The sequence below is a fragment of the Dermacentor andersoni genome, chromosome 7 (assembly GCF_023375885.2).
Source record: "Dermacentor andersoni chromosome 7, qqDerAnde1_hic_scaffold, whole genome shotgun sequence".
NCBI lineage: Eukaryota > Metazoa > Arthropoda > Arachnida > Ixodida > Ixodidae > Dermacentor > Dermacentor andersoni.
In genome coordinates this window covers 20,590,369-20,610,401 of record NC_092820.1, presented here as the reverse complement: position 1 = coordinate 20,610,401, position 20,033 = coordinate 20,590,369, and the positions used below count along the sequence as shown (strand labels likewise).

The 20,033-nt window shown below is 44.1% G+C and overlaps 1 protein-coding gene across 3 annotated transcripts in view; it reads right to left on the bottom strand.

The window, feature by feature from the left end:
• The window catches only part of LOC126535661 (nuclear exosome regulator NRDE2), a 331,490-nt gene that overhangs the window by 68,441 nt on the left and 243,016 nt on the right, over positions 1-20,033 (bottom strand). For all 3 annotated transcript variants that reach the window (XM_055073175.2, XM_055073176.2, XM_055073177.2), the window contains one exon: positions 15,587-15,975. In XM_055073175.2, the coding sequence (XP_054929150.2) occupies positions 15,587-15,975 (389 nt within the window). The remainder of the gene's footprint in view (positions 1-15,586; positions 15,976-20,033) is intronic.

Genomic DNA, 20,033 nt, shown 5'->3' with positions numbered 1-20,033 from the left:
AATGCTAAAATGTGCAGTACACATTCTGACCACGGTCACCGTGCTACCGTCAGCGATTCGTACGAACCGAGTAACGGCAGGCATAACAATTTTCTTTAAATGGCAGCATAGGCGGCTGGTCATAATCAATATGTGTGCTCCGGTATATATGAGGGCTGTGACGGGTGTGCTATCAACTTGGACGCCAAGAAGGTTATGTCTCGTAAAGAGCGTAAAAGGAGGATTTTGAGGCGAATCCGACATTGCAGTACCACCTCGAGGTGCCACATTGCCTAGTTTTCCTGCTGGGACGGTTCTGGGTAGGTCGGCGACGACGAGCGGTGAAACTGGGGCGGACGTGGCTGGCGACGTTGAGGTGAGGGCGAGCGAGCATAGCGGCGAGTCGAGGTAGTGGCGTCGGAAGCGTCGTAGAAGCGACGGGATGAAGCAGTTCGGGGTGAACTTGAACTCTGGAAGGTGTTTCAAGGAGGGGATGGCCAACGGCTCCGGCAGTGATGGGAAACGTGACCGATTCGGCCGCAGCAGAAACAGATCGGCCTGTTGTCAGGTGTACGCCAGTCCGATGGATTCCTCGTAGTGTAGGGATAACGGACACTGTGAGGCGGACTGCGATAGGGCCGAGGCATAGAAGAAGGGCGGGTGTCAGGGCGACTCAAGGAGCAGGCGCTGGGAAGACCCATATTAGCGATTTCCTGGCGAACCACGGACTGGATAAGCAATATCGTCTCATCGGTGTTGTTCCACGATGTGCATTGAGGCGAGGCAGGAACCACTGCTTTGAGTTCGCTGCATACTATTCAGGGCACATTTTCGCTTGGTGGTGGAGAGCTAGATTGGTCGGTGGGGTCGGTACAGGAAGAGATCGTTGCAGTATTTGAAAGCCGTGTAAACTGATTGTATATATGGTGACTCTTCGCCTGCTCGAAACGGCGGCATTCCTTCATGATGGCATCGACATTCCACAAGTTTCTAAAGACCAGAAGGTTGAATGCATCGTCCGCGCTGACTTCGATAATGTGTCCAACCTTGTCCGCCTCTGGCGTGGACGTGCCGATATTATGACAGAGGGCTAGAACATACTGAATGTAGGAGACATACGTCTCGGTAGCAGTTCGGGCATGCGTGGCAAGTTGCTGCTTGGCGGCTAGTCGTTGACCGGTCGGACAGCTTTTTTTTTTAACAAGTCCCAGCTGGTTAGCTCTTCCTTGTGTGTGTAAAACCACGTTTGCGGTGTTCCGTCGAAGTAGAACACGACATTGGCCAGAATTATCGTCGGATCCCAGCTGCTCACCTTGCTGGCGTGCTCATACATCTTCAACCATTCCTCTACGTCAACACCATCGAGGCCAGTGAACTTGCCGAGGTCTTGCGGCTGAGGTAGAGCAATGTACTGGGTATGCGTAGTCAGCATTGCAGCTGCAGATGCAGTGCCTTCCACTGGAAGCGTGGTCCCAGGCTGGGTGAGACGTCGGCTGCGGAGCTCCGTAGCGAAGACGTGTACCCCGCACGTCCACCAAAATGTCACGGGTATAAAACTATTTACAATATGTACTTACAAGGCAAACAGCAGCCGAGAAATCCCAAGAGGCTGTTGCCACTTCGTTGTCTTCACCATCAACGACCTTGTCCTCTTTTGCCACTGTGACAATATATATATATAATTCTGACGAAGGCCGTGCCACGGCCGAAACGTTACAACATTAAAAATGCAATTTTCGTAAGTGTGCTCTTTCGTTTATTCAACTACCTATGCACCGGACCTACAGAACTTTTCCTTGAAATATATATATATATATATATATATATTACTTGCTCCTAGTGATACCTGTGCTGTTGTCATTCTCCTTTGCCATTTCTTGCAATGCCTCTTTTATTTTTTATTCTCCTTTCTTTTTTTACTATTCCGTTTGATCTTAAGGTGGGGGTACTACAGCAGCCATCTTACGAGTAGTTCATATTACCCCACCAGGCGACGACGCCACTGAGTCATGACTGAAGGGATGCTCTTTGCCGATGCAGCGCAGCGTTCACTCGGAGCAGGACACGCCTGCATGTACCGGAAGTTTCTCGAATGTTATCGATGCTTCCATCCGTTGTCTGTTGTCACCGACGCTTATGAAATCTGAGTGTATGAGCGACGCGAATTGTCTAGTACTTACTGGAAGACACGCGGGAAGCAGGCGCTTGTCTTCTTTATTGATATGTGATGTATGTAATGTTTTCACTCTATTACATTCCTAGCTTACCTCAAGGTCGCAAAAACTAGCTACAATAGATTGAGGTACAGAACTCTGGAACCTTCGATGACTCATGTATAAAAGCCAACGTGTTTCGCCGCTGATCAGATTTCAACGATCGCCGACTGTGTTCGCCGCTTTCTTTGTGCTTTGAGTGCAACTTGCTTTTGTGGGCACAGGATCGCCCAATAAAGTCCGTTTCGTCATCCACAGTTTTGCGACTGTTTTCTTCACCGTCACTACTACATTGAATACAACTGAACAATAGTATGACAAAATCCTTCACACCATGAAGCTCACTGCAGGTTGCCTTTGCAGCACTACTTGATTAGTGTCTATTTAGGAATCTCAGCAGCATGAAGGAACACGACACAAAAGAAAAGCAGGGTAGTCTGTCGACCTTAGTGTCTCCGTGACAATGAGACATTACCGGAAAGACGAATGCGTCCGTGTCCTGGGTTCTTTTTCTCCTTTCCTTGTATTTGCGACCGTCTGCCTGGCTGTCCCAACGCACTTACCACGTGCAGATGACAAGGCATGGATTTTATGCATGGTTATGAGAAGAAAAGGCTGAGGGAAGTTTTGCTGGCCTGACAATCCGGATGGCTGACAGCTGAACATCGGCCAGCAGGAGCATAGGGTAAATAGTAGAGAGGAGGGAAAGTGATAACTCAGCGCACTATCACATTGCGTGGCCAGCACTGTCTTGCTCCGCGCGACATGCAGGCCATGGACAAAAGCGCACATGTGTGCTTTCGTCTGCCGGGAGGATGCTGTTCTCGTACACATCGAAAATTTGAAGGTATCTCGTCAAAAAGACGCATTCTTGTAGAGCAAATTTCGCTATTACTACTTTCTTCCTTTTTTTTTATTTGAAGGCTTTGCTAAAGCAGGCGCTTGTCTTCTTTATTGATATGTAATGTATGTAATGTTTTCACTCTATTACATTCCTAGCTTACCTCAAGGTCGTAAAAACTCGCTACAATAGATTGAGGTACAGAAAAGCAAAGATAACAGAAGCACGTAATGATGTTCTTTGTCACACTTTTTTGACACGCATGGTATAGTGCAAAACAACACATGAACGAGACCCTATAGCTAATAAGGCTGTATTTCGGATCCCGTCATCATTTACATGTTTCGGGAGGAGGGGGGTACGAGCTAGCGAGAAAAAACGCAGATGGGGCATTCACAATAAAGCTGGACACGAGGCTCCCTTTTCATCTTTCTCGTCTGTTGATTTCGGGACCCTCGTCTGCATACTGTATGTACTAAACTGATGTTTTATTATGTATTCATCATTTTCAACATATGAGCTGCTGTTTTTTGTGTGCTTCGTTACATGTTCTCTCCTTGACGTTACTTATTATGAGAATGCAATATGCAAAACTTTTTGCAATAAGTTCACGCTCGACTTTTAGTGAAGTGTTAGAACAGTATATTGAAAGGCGAAATTGCAAATCAGGTTTGAATAGTCTGCCAAAAGATGTCGTAATCGATAAATACGATCTCCGCGGTGTTCGTTTTTCAGAATGGTCGACTGTTGGTGAGTTTTCTTTAGAAGGTAGGGTGTTTTCGGGCCGCCAACTCCCATATATTTGCAAATCGTCTGTTAGGTTCGCTTGTAGCCACAAATCAAATCGTAGGGCATGTGCGATCCCTACTTCAGCAGTGCATACTCAGGTCGATTTTATACCGAAACACTAACAGGGCGCACGTGCACAAATGGCAAAAAAGAATGTATCGATTAGAAGCATGCGTCAAAATAGGCAGGACCCCATTATCTAAAACACGACACCTATAAGACAGAGTGGAACCTTTGACAGCATTTTTTAACATTTTATTTCTCTCTATTCAGGAACTAGACCTTGAGGTCAGCTATTACAGTTTATGTATCCAAATGAAGGAGAAAGAAAAGAGCGTACGTACAACAAAAACCCATAGTACACAGCACACTTTCATCACAGTAATATATATATATATATATATATATATATATATATATATATATAAGGCTAGGTCGCTTGGCGGTGTTTTTGCCCAATTTCATATAAGCAGGCATGAAACAAGCCATCAGCTTCACAATCGGGTTAGTAGAATATGATTTGCGCATATTTCACACCATGTGCTTCCTTTATCAGGTCACCCAGGGTTCACAATGCTTCAAACAAGGGTGGTAATTTTGCAGATCGCCGCCATCAAAATGCAGCCGGTACAGCCTGGTGTCGAACCAGTGACCTTGACTTCAGCAGCGGACACGTGCGTCACACGAGTCGATAATATTTTTCTAAAAAAATATGGTGAGGAAATTCTGTTGGACACACGTTCAAGTATCATCACACTGAGCGCGTCTCTGGCTTGGACATGCCAGTTTGTGCTGCTGACAGGTGACAGCCATGTCATTGCTAATTTCTGAAACCTCCCATGAAAAGTATTCCCGCGCTGGTCATAATTCATCCGTGTCGAGAACCATTTTGTCGAGGCTGTAGGCCCTTTCACCATAATCATGCAAGCTGTGACCGAGGGGTGTCGCGGAGTGAACGGCCGATCACAACAGCCTGTCCACCGGCTCGAAAGGGGGCAGCTCATCGGAACCCATTGAAAAGGCCTTGGCCGCTCAGCAGGCGCAGCTCCGGCTCGAAGTCCCAGGCTTGCCAAGAGGATCGAAAGGCCGATCACAACAATGCGTTATCCTTTATTCTATGCTAGTCTTATCCACCGCTTACGTCCGGCTGATCCCGTTGATAACGTGAGCGGACCGTCACTCTAATCACTGACTAAGCGTGAGAAGCACGAAAAGGCATTATCATCGGAAAGGCATCGCTACATAATACTGGCCCAGGCCAATGGGTGAAACCACGTGGTGTGGATGGGGTGCAATTTGTTCTCTACAGTCTCGTCTTACTGCGCGTTGAGTACTACAGCATGAGTGCTTTCCGCATCGCTCATACAATCAGATTACATAAGCGACAGTGACAACAGACAACGGATAGAAGCATCGATAACGTTCGAGAAATTTCTGATACATGCAGGCGCGTCCTGCGCCCGGTGAAAAGCGGTCACAGGTGAAAGATAAACAAGTACATGTGTCAATACAACTTCATTCCACTGCATTGTGTTAGCCAAAGAAGAAAGAGATGGGGAAGATTCCTCTATTGTGCTACTGTAATCGCGCCATCTACAAGGTCAACGACTGAACAGAAGTTTCACGGAGTCATTTTAGTGAACCATGGGTGAGGCCTCCTCCGTTCTTCGGCCATGCAGGCAGCTCTCATGCTTGGCTGGCACGTGCTTCGCCGTGGCTGCTATGCACGTGCTAGCCCAACAAAAGCAGGAAACAACAGCGTGTCTTGCGGCCTTGGCTATGCCTCTGGAAGTAGTTCCTCTAACTATTCAGGATGATTGACAGGCAATGTGGGGGAGTCCAGGGGCGCAATTTTATAACGGTTCCAAATGCGAACCGGGACTGTTATTCTGGACATTCTGCCATTTTCTTCGAGGTGTGACATTGACGCGACGCATTCAAAATGACGCTGATAGCCTCGTTTTGCTTTCGTAACGTGACACAAACTTGACGTTTTGCCCAAGAAACTGAAATGAAGGCACCTAACCTAACGTTCTTGATAAAGCAAAGCAGTTTTCCTCCCCAGTAAAAATAAAGCAGCTATCTCAAAGCGTACGATTACTCCGTTGAAAACGCTTCTCGCTTCCGTCGTCTGCTGTGTACAAGCCGTCGTCTGCTTCATTAGCTAGGATGCGTGTACCCGGTAAACAGAATGAGTCATCGTATGTTAGTGCCAACGCACTTGTTTTCTACCTCGAGGCAACGTACGCGACCGACCAGTGGTGATGAGCACACGTTATAGGCCGCGTTATCGCTATCTCACGAAACGCAAGTGACTCAGCCCAACTCGGCTGGCTGAGAAACGGCTGCATATCACCGATAGCGTTGCGCGCACCAGAGATATCCGTTAGTACGATGCAAACACCGGCACTGCCATCTCTTGTTCAGTTCGCTGGTCACTCGCACCGGTGGAGGAAACTTCAAGGCGCCGCCTTGCATGCATTCCTTTTTATAAATTAAAAAGACGCTGTTGTCATAACTTTAGATTGTGCGAAAAGGCATCAATCTTGATTACAATACAAATGCAGAAGTGGAAAGTGGACAATGTTGCGCAATGTTTGCTATGTTCAACCAATATTATTTCGCATAAACGCGTTATCTTAAAAAATGATGGCCCAAAACACAAATGCCAACACCACCCGAGAGCGATGCAAATACTATGAGCACGCATTATGAACAAAAGATTTTCATGGTGCCAAACGACGGGGAAAGCGTGGCGATACATATTCCTCTCTCCCGCCATTGCATATGGCTGCTCATTACCATAATTCACATGGCTCGTCGCACAACAAATTATGGCGGAAAATCTCTGCAATGGCGGCCCAGCGCAACGTCATGCAACGTCAAATTGACGTTTACGAAATGGCCCTTCCTGTGATGCTCCCCACAGCACATTCCTTCAGCCAATCAGCAAGCTGGCATGGCGCATATCTTGGATACCCACCCCATATTCGCGAAATTGCAGATGCATTGCACTGGCTTCTGTACACTACCGCTCACTTCCTTTTGGAAGCGCTAACGTCGCAATATAGCTGCCAAGGACCAAAAAAATGTATTAGTCTATAATATTTGTAGCTCCACGTCACGTTTCATTATCTTGATGAAAATGCAAAATTGCATTTTGCAGAACTTCTATTTTCTGGCACAAATTTCAAGGCACGTGAGCTCTTCACAGCCAATCAGAGAGTCAACATAGCGGATAATGGTGGCCGTGCAGCCGCCATGCGTGTCGAGAATAGCACCCCAGTTCGCTTCACCGCTTACGTTACTAAATAGGCCACTCCTAAGCCAGAGGTGGAAGACGCGACCAATAAACGAGAGGGTGCCACCTCTGAAGTGTACGTCATCATATGACGAGTTAAGAATTGCAGAACGTTTCTTCTTGCTCAATAAATATGAACTATTATTTAAATATTGTCCTGAAAGTTTTCAATTATCGTCGCGTGTTGACATATTCTTTTATTGTACATTAGGCAATATAATATTGCCATTTGTTAAATTGTTTGTCGCCAGGTGGTAATCCACGCGTTAAAAATTGTTACCACTCAAATCAAAGGAAATAGCCCAATTGCCTTCAGTTGAGTGGAAATTTTGAAAGTTGGTTCTTTATTCTATGATGTCATCGCACAGGGACATTTTCCTCGGGCCGCACATCTCGCACCGGCAAAGGGCAATGGCTGCTCGTCTCCTCCAGTTTGTCGCACAGCCATCGGATGGTTCCCTTTCACAGACGATAATGATGCCGAAACTCCTCATCTGTCAGCTCTGATAACACGTCTAGCACCTCCAGTCATTGACGGGTCCGGGAGAGCAACCCGAGGCAAAGAATGAGGGGGCGCCACCATATTTTCATGTGGATGAAGTCGCACCTCAGAGATGATCAATGCGTGCGAGCGCGCACCACCCGTGACTCTCCGAGGTGGCACGGCCATGGTCACAAGCAAACAGCCAAGCCACAGCAACAGAACCCAAAGCGCCTCTTCGCCGGTTCCACTCATGGCCGACAACGGGTTCGCTTTGAAAATTATTGACAGGTGCGTGACATGTTCAAAATTTGCGGTACCGCAGCGCTGTCTCTGATGGCCACTGATGCAACCACAATTCTGACCAATCACATTTTGTATTTAGGCTTCTAGTTGTCTCATCCAAAATGGCAGCTTCGTACCTTTAGTACCTTCCTGCAATAATGAGCAAAAGTAGGACCAGAATTCTAAATATTGCTTAATTTGGGTCACATTATTAGGAAAACTAATAAAGCTACATAAATGAAATTTTGCGTCCTAAATGGAAATTCCTTGAACTCTATTTATCCAAAATTTAGCTTCCTTGAGCATGTAGTTGCCGGGCTGTTTACTACAGAAGTTGCGATATTTGACAATCTTCAAAAGCAAATTATCCAAAAAGTAAAAATTCAACATCATTTTGCTGCGTCCAGGAAATAGATAAAAATGTCCTAAAGCTACAGAGCAAGCCGCAATGCAGTAAATGCGGTAGTTTGTTCTAAATGTTGTCACAACTGAGACACAGTTCGCGAAAATCATGCATTTCATGCTTGTTCTTGAACATTTATTTCTAAATCATGATAATCAATTCATTTATATTATATATAGTTGGAATATACAAGAATTAACCTTTTTTATGGTATGTACGACAACTTTATATCTTAAGTCGAAGAGCCGCCACGGTTGCTCCAAAGATACTGAAAACGGCGGGCTCGTGCCACCGGAGTGGGACCGCCACCTTCACATGGTGTTACTTTTATAGTATGTATAACTGCACTGCTTATGTTTTTTTGTGTGTAACCCATTCATTGTTTTCCTTGCACTGTACAGCCCAACTGCCACGATCTCAAAGAAGAGCAGCAGTATTGATACATATACATATATAAACAGGGTGTTTCAGCGAACACTTTCAAAATCTTTTAAAGGTTGCCTGTGGCAGATAGCTCAATTCTAGTTTATGAGCCAGTCTACTCGAAGCGGCGAGCATTACTTGCACAAAAAATTTAAATGCACAATTGACTAATTAACAAGAATTCACTAATCAGGGTCTCTACCAACTTGACATTTCCAAATTCCCCTGAATTCTCCATGTTTTCCGTGAGTGCCTTTGCAAAATTACCTGAGTGATGAAGAACTATGTCTTATGTCAAGACGGGCTGAAACCATAGCGCCTGATGCTGTCACTCTCTAGTAAACATACGAAAAAATTGTTAAAAAAATGACTTAATCCAATATGAATACTAAGGAGTATTGTTTATGTTATTCAAAAAGATAATAGACGGGGGGGGGGGGGGGGGAGGGCTAGTAAGATGCACAGAAATGAAATGTCTTAGAAAAAAATTGCAAATGCAGTTGGACATTCTCAAATACGAAAAAAAAAAGAAGATGCATACAAAAACAAATATTTTCGAATATGAACTATTTCTATCAACTGATAGCAAGCTCAGTGGTAAGAGGCCAGAACTTTGTCACAATTGAGATGCTGTCTCAACAGCTTGTAAGTCAACCTCAACTGTCCTGACATATAGGTCAGGACAGCTGAGGTATACTCTCAGCCCTCGCACGATGCCTCAGCATAGTGTTTCACTGCTTTAAAGAGCTTATTTTGGTTTGGACGAGGGACACCTGCATCTCAGCAACAGCCAACACTTTGTTTTTTGAGCTCAAGCTCCTTCACAATGGCGGCAGCACACTTCCTTTCCCATTCATTCCTCAATGCATAGGTCCTTTCTGTTCTTGTCCTCCTCCCGCCACTCGTTCGCCTCACGGACCACTTGAAGAATCTTGGTCAGTTACACAGTCCACGTCCGATTTTTCAAACTCCCTAGGGGCCGCGAAAACGTTAGAAAAATCAGCCAGTTGGAAAAAATAAATGCATGTCATTTGCTGCCCTTAGGGGCTCAAACCACCACAGGCACATTCGAAAACGCTCTGAAGGTCTGTCGGTACACGTATTAGGCATATTGGTGCTCGTACTGTGACAGGAAATACCGGGTGCACGCATGTATAACTAAGGAATACATAATGTGCCCCGTGGCAATAGCCTCTTCCCACGCTTGTTATGCTTCACTGCAATACATTTGCGTATGCTTCAGCAAGTAATTCTTTTCTGTACAGAGGCGAAGCTGACTTTCGGGAACCGGCATTATGCAACGCACCGTGCTTTCTAAGCTTCTAAGCCAATCGCGAGGACCGCAAAGGCGAAGTACATGCAAATTCTTTCAATAAAAAACGCGGCACCTAACAGCAAGAAGCTAACGTCGAAGCAGCTAGGCCTAGCGTTGCCGCAGTTATGGCTACGGCTGCCGAGGGTCTGCGTGCTAGAGCGCCGGTTCGAGGTGGCGAGGTTATCAAAATGGCGGAGGTTGTGGCTTTTATTAATGCCGTTACGGACCTGCGGTCACGGAAAGACGTCTGCAAAATCGGACGGCGAAGAGTTGTTGCGTCCGAAATTTCAGACGTTCTGATGCATTGACTCTAAGGCATACGTGGTGGTGCCGCGAAGCCGTCCAAGTTATCGGGAATCCGGAAAGTCGGTCGTTGAGTGTACACTGGCAACTTCACCAGCCGACGACAGGGTGTCAAATATGATTCATTACGATTCCTGTCTGTTACTCGAGCCAGCATTACCGTGACTTTCGACCCTTTCAATAAAATTACAGCTAATTTTCCCTGATAGAGGCACAAATTCCCCGAGTTTTCCCTGAGTTTTTCCAGACTACTCAAAATCCCTGAGAATCATCGGTTTTCCCGATTGGTAGACACCCTGACTAATTAACTTTTTAGCTAATTATCTTATGACCCACATTGCAATTTACAAATTCTAGCAGTTTAATTCGCAAGGCGGATCCACTCGGAGCGAATTCTCAGGACAACACCAGTTTCGAGATATAAATTCCAGAACTTTGCGGAGAAATGCATTGGCTTTCCAGTTACTTGTGTGCTTCAGTGCATGAAACGACATTTTGTTCACAAATTAACTGGAACACCAGTGCATTTCTCTGCAAAGTTCGGGAATTTATATCTGTGTTTCTGTGTTGTAACCGACGACTACGAGGTGCTTACCCTAAAATGTAATTCCTTGCTTTTTACTGTCCCCTACCGCCCACCCAGGGGAAGCAGTAACAAATTTCTTCATTTTATGGACGAGTACTTCAGCTAGGTAAATGATAATAAATACACACTCATATTAGGTGGGGACTTGAACATAAGCTTGCTTGGAAAGTCCACACTTCAACAAGAGTTCTATACTATACTAGAGACCAACGCATTTTTCAATATCATAAATCAACCAACACGCATTACGCCCGAAATATCAACATTACTAGACACCTTCATTACTAATGCATGTGATGAATTGTCAATATCCGGTGCACTGGCAGCTGATCTTAGTGATCCCCTATCAATTTATTTAATTACAAATCTCACAGTTCCCCCTAACAAACCTACAAGGTTTGCTATGCGTGTTCAAGACATAAACCAGACTACTTTATGTAGCGTATCAGCCGGACGCCAGGGTGGAACAGACAACGTTTATTGATGCCGTGCCCTTTTTATAGGGTGATGAGCATGTGATCTGCCGACTGCTGCTTGCGTGGCCGATAAGCGATTATCATGAAAACGTAGTGTGACACGCGATATCAGTATACAACACTTTACCAACGTTTTATGATAAACTGTCGCAAGTAAACTGGAGCAACGTCTATGAGGAAACCAATGTTGATGAAGCTTATGGTACTTTTATTTCCACCTACAAGCAGCTGTATTGTGAGTCTTTTCCATACAAAACAAGAGTGCGAGCTTCGAAGGCGCATAAGCCATGGATAACCAAGGAATGCCTAAAGGCAGTATGAATTAAAAACATACTTTTTAAGCGCTTTTCTAAAAACAAAAGATATTGAAGATTTGAAGAAGTTTAAGGCTGCGAGAAATAAAGCTAACAGTATTAATCAGCAAGCCAAAAGGAACTATATGAGTAACCAATTGAACGACAAAGTAATAAAGCACTCCGATATTGTTTGGGGGAGGCTCAATAATTTGCTCAACTTAAAAAAGAAGACTGTAGTAGATGAAATAGTCACACATGGCACTCACTTATCCGCTTCTCAACTAGCAGATGCTTTCAATAATTTCTTCGTGTCCATTGCAGACGGCACGCAGCCCAACCAATACCTAAACAGCATGAGTCAAAAGGTTAGCCAAACCGCATTTTTAACCCCTGTTACAACTAACGAAGTTCTGTCGGTCCTACAATCGCTGAAAAACAGTAAAAGTAAAGACATTGACGACCTCCAAATATTGCCAGCGAAGTACACATTGCACATACTTGCACCGATATTAGAATACATAATAAACTTGGCATTTTCCTCAGGAACTTTCCCGAAAAAGCTACAGGTTGCCAACACGACCATAATTTTTAAAGGAGGAGACGAAAATAATTTCTCCAACTACCGACCTATATCAATCTTACCAGTTCTTTCTAAATGTTTTGAAAAGCTTTTAATAGTGCGCATTACAAGCTTTATTAACAAACACAAAGTCATATCAGCTTCCCAGTTGGGTTTTGTCGCAGGAAAATCAACAGAAACAGCATTATTAACCATGAAGGAAATTATATTAGTCATTTGAAGAAAAAGAACTAACTAAGAAAAAGAACTAACTCTCTGGGTTTTCGTGGATTTCTCCAAAGCATTCGACTCCATAAATCACAAAGTATTATTCCTTAAACTTGAGCACTATGGATTTCGCGGCACATTCCTTCAGCTTTTAATAACATATTTAGAGCACCGCCAGCAACGGGTTGTAATTAACAATTCTTCATCGCACTTTAGATCCATTCATTCTGGGGTGCCGCAAGGCAGTATTCTCGGACCTACACTCTTTAACATCTATATTAACGACATTGTGAATATTGACAACAGCGCTAAATGTATAATGTATGCAGATGATGTCAGCATATTTTTTAGGGCTAAAACACTTAATGACTTGACATTAAACGCTAATGAAACTCTGCGCAAATTGGTCGAATGGAGTACTGAATCTTTATTGAAAATTAACGCTACCAAAACTAAAGCTGTACTTTTTAGACCTAAGAACAGACCACTAGAACACTTACCTACACTAACGCTTGGTTTTCAAAGCATTGAAATAGCAGAGTCAGTAAAGTGTCTAGGTGTGACACTGCAGTGCAATCTTTGATTGGACATACACATCGACAATCTGGTTAAAAAACTTGCAAAATGCACAGGCATGTTATACAGAGTCCGCTCTCTACTACCTCTGAGTGTTAGACTTTTAGTTTATAATGTACTATTTTTATCTAACCTTTCATATTGTCATCTGGTGTGGGGTACAACAACATGGTCAAATACATATAGGTTACAGAAAATACAGAAAAAGGTCATTCGTATCATTGCGAATGCCCCGTTTACTGCTCACACTCAACCTCTTTTCGCATCGTTAAAAGTAACACCAATTATTGACCTATATAATTTATTGCTAAGTAAACAATATGAAAGAAAACGGAAATATCATGACTCATTCTTTGATGACAAAGCTAACTTATGGCCCAAAGCTAATTACTGCCCAACACGTAACGACGACGTCTGGCATGTGCCATCCTTTTGTACTAATTACGGTCGTCCAATGCTCCGACATATAATTCCAACTCTTCTTAATCGGCCCAATGAGCCCTGAAAACCTAATGATACGGGTGTTTTTTACTGCAAGTTTGCGCCTCCTTCCTCTTTTTTTCTTCTCTTATTGTTATTCTTCGTTTTGCATTCTTTAGTGTTCTTGAGCGTTTCACGTTAATTCTGCCGCCTTCATTTATTTGTTATTGCAAGAGGATGTTCACTAATATTTATTGAATATGATGTTTACCTATGCACTGTAGTCTTTTTTATTACTATTGTTCTGTCCGTGTTCTGTTGCTGCCGGTTTTTATGTACGGGGGTGCGCCCCTCTGTCAAGCCAGTCTTAGGCTTTTTGGGTGCACCCCTAACATCCCTGATGTTGAAATAAAGGTATTTGTATTTGTACTTGTAAACTGGTGTCATCTTGAAAATTCGTTCCAAGTGGATCCGCCTTGCGAACTCCACGGCTAGAACTTGTAAATTGCAATATAGGCCATAATGTAATTAGTTAGTAACTTAATTAGTGAATTTTCATTAATTTCCCAAGTTTGGATCTCAATTTTTTGTGCAAGTATTGTCCACCACTTCGAGTAGACCAGCTCATGAACTAGAATTGTGATACCCAGCTGCCATAGGCAACTTTTAAAGATTTTTGAAAGTGTTTGCTGAAACACCCTGTATATATATATATATATATATATATATAAAGAGCATAGTGGTTAGGAAATAGAAATAATGAGAATGTCTAAGGCAGTGTTTCTGAGCCTACAGGCGACTTCTTATTTGCTTTTATTTTTAAAAATACTAAATTATGGGGTTTTACATGCCAAAACCACAATCTGATTATGAGGCATGCTATAGTGGGGGACTACGGAAATTTGCACAACCTGGGGTTCTTTAACCTGCACCTAAATCTAAGTACACAGGTGCTTCGCATTTCACCCCCATCGAAATGTGGCCGCCGTGGCCAGGATTCGATCCCGCGACCTTTTGCTTAGCAGCCCAACACCACAGCCACTAAGCAACCGCGGAGGGCTATGTTTATTTCATTATACTCCTAAAGGTTACTACCTCGTTACTACGAACACCACGTTAGGTAACCTTTCAGATTAATTAACTTTTCAAAAATCCCCTGCTGACTGCTTATGGTTTCAATGTAAAAACATTTCAGTACTACGAACTTCAGAATGCCGAACTTTTCAGAATAATGATCGTTATTCAGTTTCTGTGTCATGTTAACACCTCAGTACTATAAAATAATATTGTGAAATGTTGGGATTCTTAGTTTTCAGTGTATGCCTCACGGCAGCTGAAACAGTAGGCTAGCAGACGACAATGCGCAGAAAGTGGATGCCGCAGCATAGGTTCGGAAAACCTGACAGAGCGCTCAACAAAAAACACGCAAGAATTTTTCTTAATCTATTGCGGAGGCGACGACACATCAGGTTTTGTGAACGTACATTCCTCCCAGGCAAGTATCGCCTAGCAACGAAGGCATGTCTCTTCCTTTTTTCATCCTTCTTTCTGTGCATAACTCTTTTGTGCTTTTTTCTGCAGCCATATTAGATACATGCACGGAGAAATGTAACCTCTGTCACACGATCGCCACACTTCGCACTTTGCGGACGGTGTCATACTTATGCACGTTTGAGCTTTGGAATAGTTCAGGCACCCATTTCGAGTGAGGCAGTTGCGGTTTTCACAACAAAGTGTGAAAAACAAACAAACAACAAGAAACATTGTGCTTTGGAGGAGACATGGAGCTTTCTTTTTGTCAGTAGTTTTCTCAGCATAGATGCTTTGTGCACGTCACTCTTATTATACGGTGCTTCAGTGGTGCGTGGCGGTAGAATCAATGGAAAATAGCAACAGCACGGGCCGAGAGCCAGCAGCGACGTTTTCGTGGAGAACTCAAATGGTGACAACTTATGAACTGATGGGTTGATGGGCGGAAGGGCTAATTTTGAGGCTTTCACTATAATGACCTTTCTGAATAACAAACGATTTTCGGCTGTCACACACAATTCATTATATCGAGATTTGACTGCATTACTTTCTTGATAATAACAACAACTTCAAGCGACTCACCTCGCCTCCTCATCCTTCGTGCAAGCATCAAGCCATTCGTTTACGATTGCAGACACGGCGCCGAAGCCTGAGGAGAAAAACTTCATCCACAAGGCCACATCTATGGCACCGGCAGTCCGGCCAGCGGGGTCTCTGCAGCGGTTATCAATGGCAGCAGCAGCCCTGAGAAGTGCCGATGGCTGCAGCCGACTGGAAAGCACCTCCCGAAACTTGCGGCCGGAGTCAAGCCATGAGAGTGCCAACAGTCCTTCGTCACGACCAAACGGCTTTCGATCAACAATTGGTGTCTCTTCTTCATACCAGAGGACTCCCATTTGTAGGTTAAGGTATGTGGCCAGCAGGAGCCAGACATCGCCGCGGCAACCAGCCAATGCCCCGGGCTGTGATACCTGCACAAAGCTTTGTGAAAATCGGCCATTCCTGCACACCACTGTCAGGTCAAGGTGGAGGCCTTGGTGAGCTGAAAGAGCATTTCTGAAGAGACAAAACTGCAAACGAAAAGAGCGAAAAATTTTGGCACCAACACATAGGTAGGCATGACTAGAAAGTGTTTGAATAGCCAACTTTTAAAACTGAATATACTTATTAAAAGATATAGTCTTCAATTATAACTTTCTGCAGTGGGAAACGTGTTGTCCAGGTTACTTACAGTATGAACCACAGGTAGAAGAAATTGTTTCGTTCGCTTCACTTTGCATTAGAAAGAAGTAGGTGCAAGCAGTAACAGCCGCAGACGACACACTACAGCTGGTGGCCAAGTGCATTGAAACAGATTGGCTAGCCAAGAACGTGCTGCCACAGAAGTTGACTCCAATTCATCCGCTGCAAGAACAACCGTCTGCTGTCGATGGCATGGTTTTTAGGGAGGACAGAGTTGTTGTTCCCGAGGTGCTGACTGCCGACCTAATTTTACTGCCCGATGAAGCACAACCTAGCATCACAAGAAAAAAACAAAGATTGCATGACGACTACTGGGGGCTGCATATGGACAGGCAGGTTGAGGACATAAGAAGCTGCTATGTGTGTGTCAGTCTGCAGATAAGTTGGCAAAGACTGCAATTGCTCCACTAAATCCACTCACCTTGCCACAAGAGTCCTGGAAAAGTTGGCAGTGGACATAGTTGGGCCAAGCAATGTGTCTGAAGCAACCAGTCCTAAGTTCATCATTATGATGATGAACTACACAAAATGGCCCAAAATTTGCTTTGTAAACACAGTTACATCACAAGTCGTGAGAGACATTTTTAGAAAATTTTTTTTTTAGCCAAGAGGGCGAACCAGAAGAGCTTGTCATGGAGAGCGACCGCAGTTCAAGTCTCAGTTGTTTTTAGAAAGAAAGAGGCGTCAAGCACTGCGTCTCGTCAATGTATTACCTGCAGGCTAATTAATGGTTTAGCTGAACATTTTAACTGAAGCCTAAAGGATTTTATTCAGCTTTTTGTGTTGGAGGGACGACGTCTGAAGTTGGTCCATTTTTTCCTTGAGGAAAATAAAAACTGTTTCTGATTACTTGGGAGTTTATCATACCATTTCACACTCAACCACAGATGTTTCCTCTGCCCAGCTCCTACATGGGCCTCAGCACAGGGCCTGTCTTGACATCGTTAGCATACCATCAAGAGATCTTGCAGTGCAGCCTTCAGCAGAAATGCAAGAGCTATGTAAATGTGTGCCAACAAAGCAGCGTTACATGAAGGAGTACACAGATGCAAAGATGATTGCTAGGGTGCCCAAGTTTGAGGAGGGAGACTTTCCCCATGTTCAGAAACCAGGAAGTGGTGCCAAGGATAATTGTCATATTCTCGTCCACTGACAGTCGCCAAGCAGCTTCTTATGTGAGCATTCAGACTTCAAAATGGATGGTGCTGGAATGCATCTAAGCTTGCTCTGGTACCAAAACAATGTTTCGCCAGAGGCAGGCAGCTATGCAACCAGCCAGCACCATTTGATCAGGTACCTTCAGCAGCAGGGGCACTGGTCTTCAGCTCAAATAATGCTCCGGCATACTCCACCACGAACTGCACTAGAATGCTCAGCTGACACCAGTCACGCTGAACTCGCCAACACTGCTGCCACCTAGACTGCATGACAAGTTTTTGCATGTGCTGCAGCATCACTCCTTCCAAAAGCTGGTCTCGCACAGCTTTCTCCATTCCATTGCCAAAGTTGCAGCTTACAGCAAGCTCATGTAAGGCAATAGAGTAAGCCTCGAAGGCTTTGCCTAGGATAAGTCGGCGATTTAGACCTAGTCCTTCATCAGTTCCTTCACTGCTCTGGTGAAATGCTTGTCCAGCACTGCGAGAGCTCTTCAAAAACGTCTTTGTCATCTTCCACATTGTTTGGGCTGCTGGCTGCATCCATCGACACCAAACTGGTAGTACACCTGCTGCCTCTCCAGGCCAAGGCCAAAAAGCACTTTTTCGACAGCTCCTTTCCACAGACAACTTCCAAGTAGTCACTTCCATTGCCTCCAGAGGACACTTGACGTAGCAAGAAACAGGGATGGTGGCTGTTTGCAATCGAACATGGTGGCTGTAGTCGCTAATTAACCCTCATCGCCACTTCTGCTGTATCATGATGCTACCACAAGAAAAAGGCACAAAAAGAAATAAAGATGGGCTACCTGCCCAAGACAAGAAGCACGGTGAAACTTTCCATCTTTAATTCAACAAAGGTGAGTATATAACACGTTCCCAACATAAAAAAAAAAAGAAAAGATAAGACAAGCTGGCAAGCTGTAAACAAAAATTAGCTACTTCAAGCTTAACAGAGAATACAACACACACCCTTTGCACAAGTTACCAGATGCGATAACGCTTTTGCATCCAAATGATTGCTGAAATCCAGCTATTTAACATTTTAACATGCCTGAGAAAGTTCTTGTGTGGCACAAATAGTATTGGGCTGCACTGACAATGTCGTGCACTGGAAGTCGTCAAAAGAAACTGGTCGAACGGAGCTATTGCCAGCATGCCTTTGCATGCCACCTGTGGCTAGGCACTACCCTCATCCTCCTGGAAGTTGTCAAGTGTAAATAAAAATATAACACATAATTTATGCAGGTACACTGTAGTAGTCTGTAAAAAATTTAAATGCTTATGTAGGAAACTTGTCTAAAACATGAATTTTTTTCCCCCCATGTTAAAATGCTGTGAGCCCAACTGCTAATTGACTAAGCTTTGCGAAAAGATTCCTTTCTGGATGACCCAAGGAGAGGCACACATATGGCAGAGCAAGTGAAATCACAGCAAAAAGAAAAGGGAATGACAATGGAACATGGTATAGTGACCCAATCCACGAATGCAATGTGTGCTCATGCCGTCTCATCTGCACAGCTGCCCTGCTCTATATGGCCCTCGGAGCAATGCCTCCTTTAAGACATTTTAATTTTAGTAGTGCAATGCAGAAGCTATTAGCAAATATATTGTTGCAGGCATCACAGATGTTCTGTTACAGGAACACCCACTAATTGCCTGGTTGCCTAGTGATCCTGTGGTCGCCACGTGAGATTGTCTTGCACAGAAGCTCCTAAGCTCCTACCATGCTACAACTAGGAGTGCGCGAATACTTAAATGTCACCCAATCGAATTGAATAGTGAATGATCAAAAAATTTGATTCAGAAATCGAATATCTACAATTAAATTTTTCTAACCTTCTATATATTTGGTGTAGAGACCCATGCAGTGCCACATGTTGTGTGTGCCACGGAGCCCCTTGAGCTCAATGCCTCCCAAGCATGCGTTTCACTTCATTTTCAGCGCAAATGGAGTGCCAAGTGCAGCACAGACAAGCCAGTCCAGCTGACACAGGGGCGACCAATTGTCAGCTGAAGAGGACAGCTCTCCAGGAGGGATACAGAGTTGAGTCACTTTAATATCTCCACAGATTCTCACTTGACCATTCACAAGCTCAATCACTTCATCACACTGCAACTTCTGTAGCTCCTGGGTGACACCATCACGCAGTGCAGAAGGACCTGGTTGGGGTTTGCAGAACTTTCGCTGAGCATCAACAGGCACAATTTTCACAGAAACTTCTTTGAACATACCCTGCCCTTCTGCAAACACAGCCGGGAACTGGGTTACCAGGTCTGCTACAACTGTAATTTTGTTTACTTGCTCAATTCCCAGGGTGTCCACCAAGTGGAAATTTCCAAATTCCCTGAGTTTTCAAGGTTTTCCCAGAGTGGCTTTGAAAAATTGCCCTGAGTAATGCAGAACTTTGTTTTACATCAAGACGGGCTGACACCATGTCGCTTGATGCTGTCACTCTCTAGTAAGCATGTGAAAAAATAAAAAAAACTACTTTATCCAGTTTGTATAGTAAGCAGTATTTATTTTATTAAAGAAAGAGAATAAAAGGGAGAGGTTAGTAAAATGCACAGCAAATAAAATGTCTTCGAAAGAAATGGTAAAACCCATTGCAAATTGAGTAAAATATTCTCAA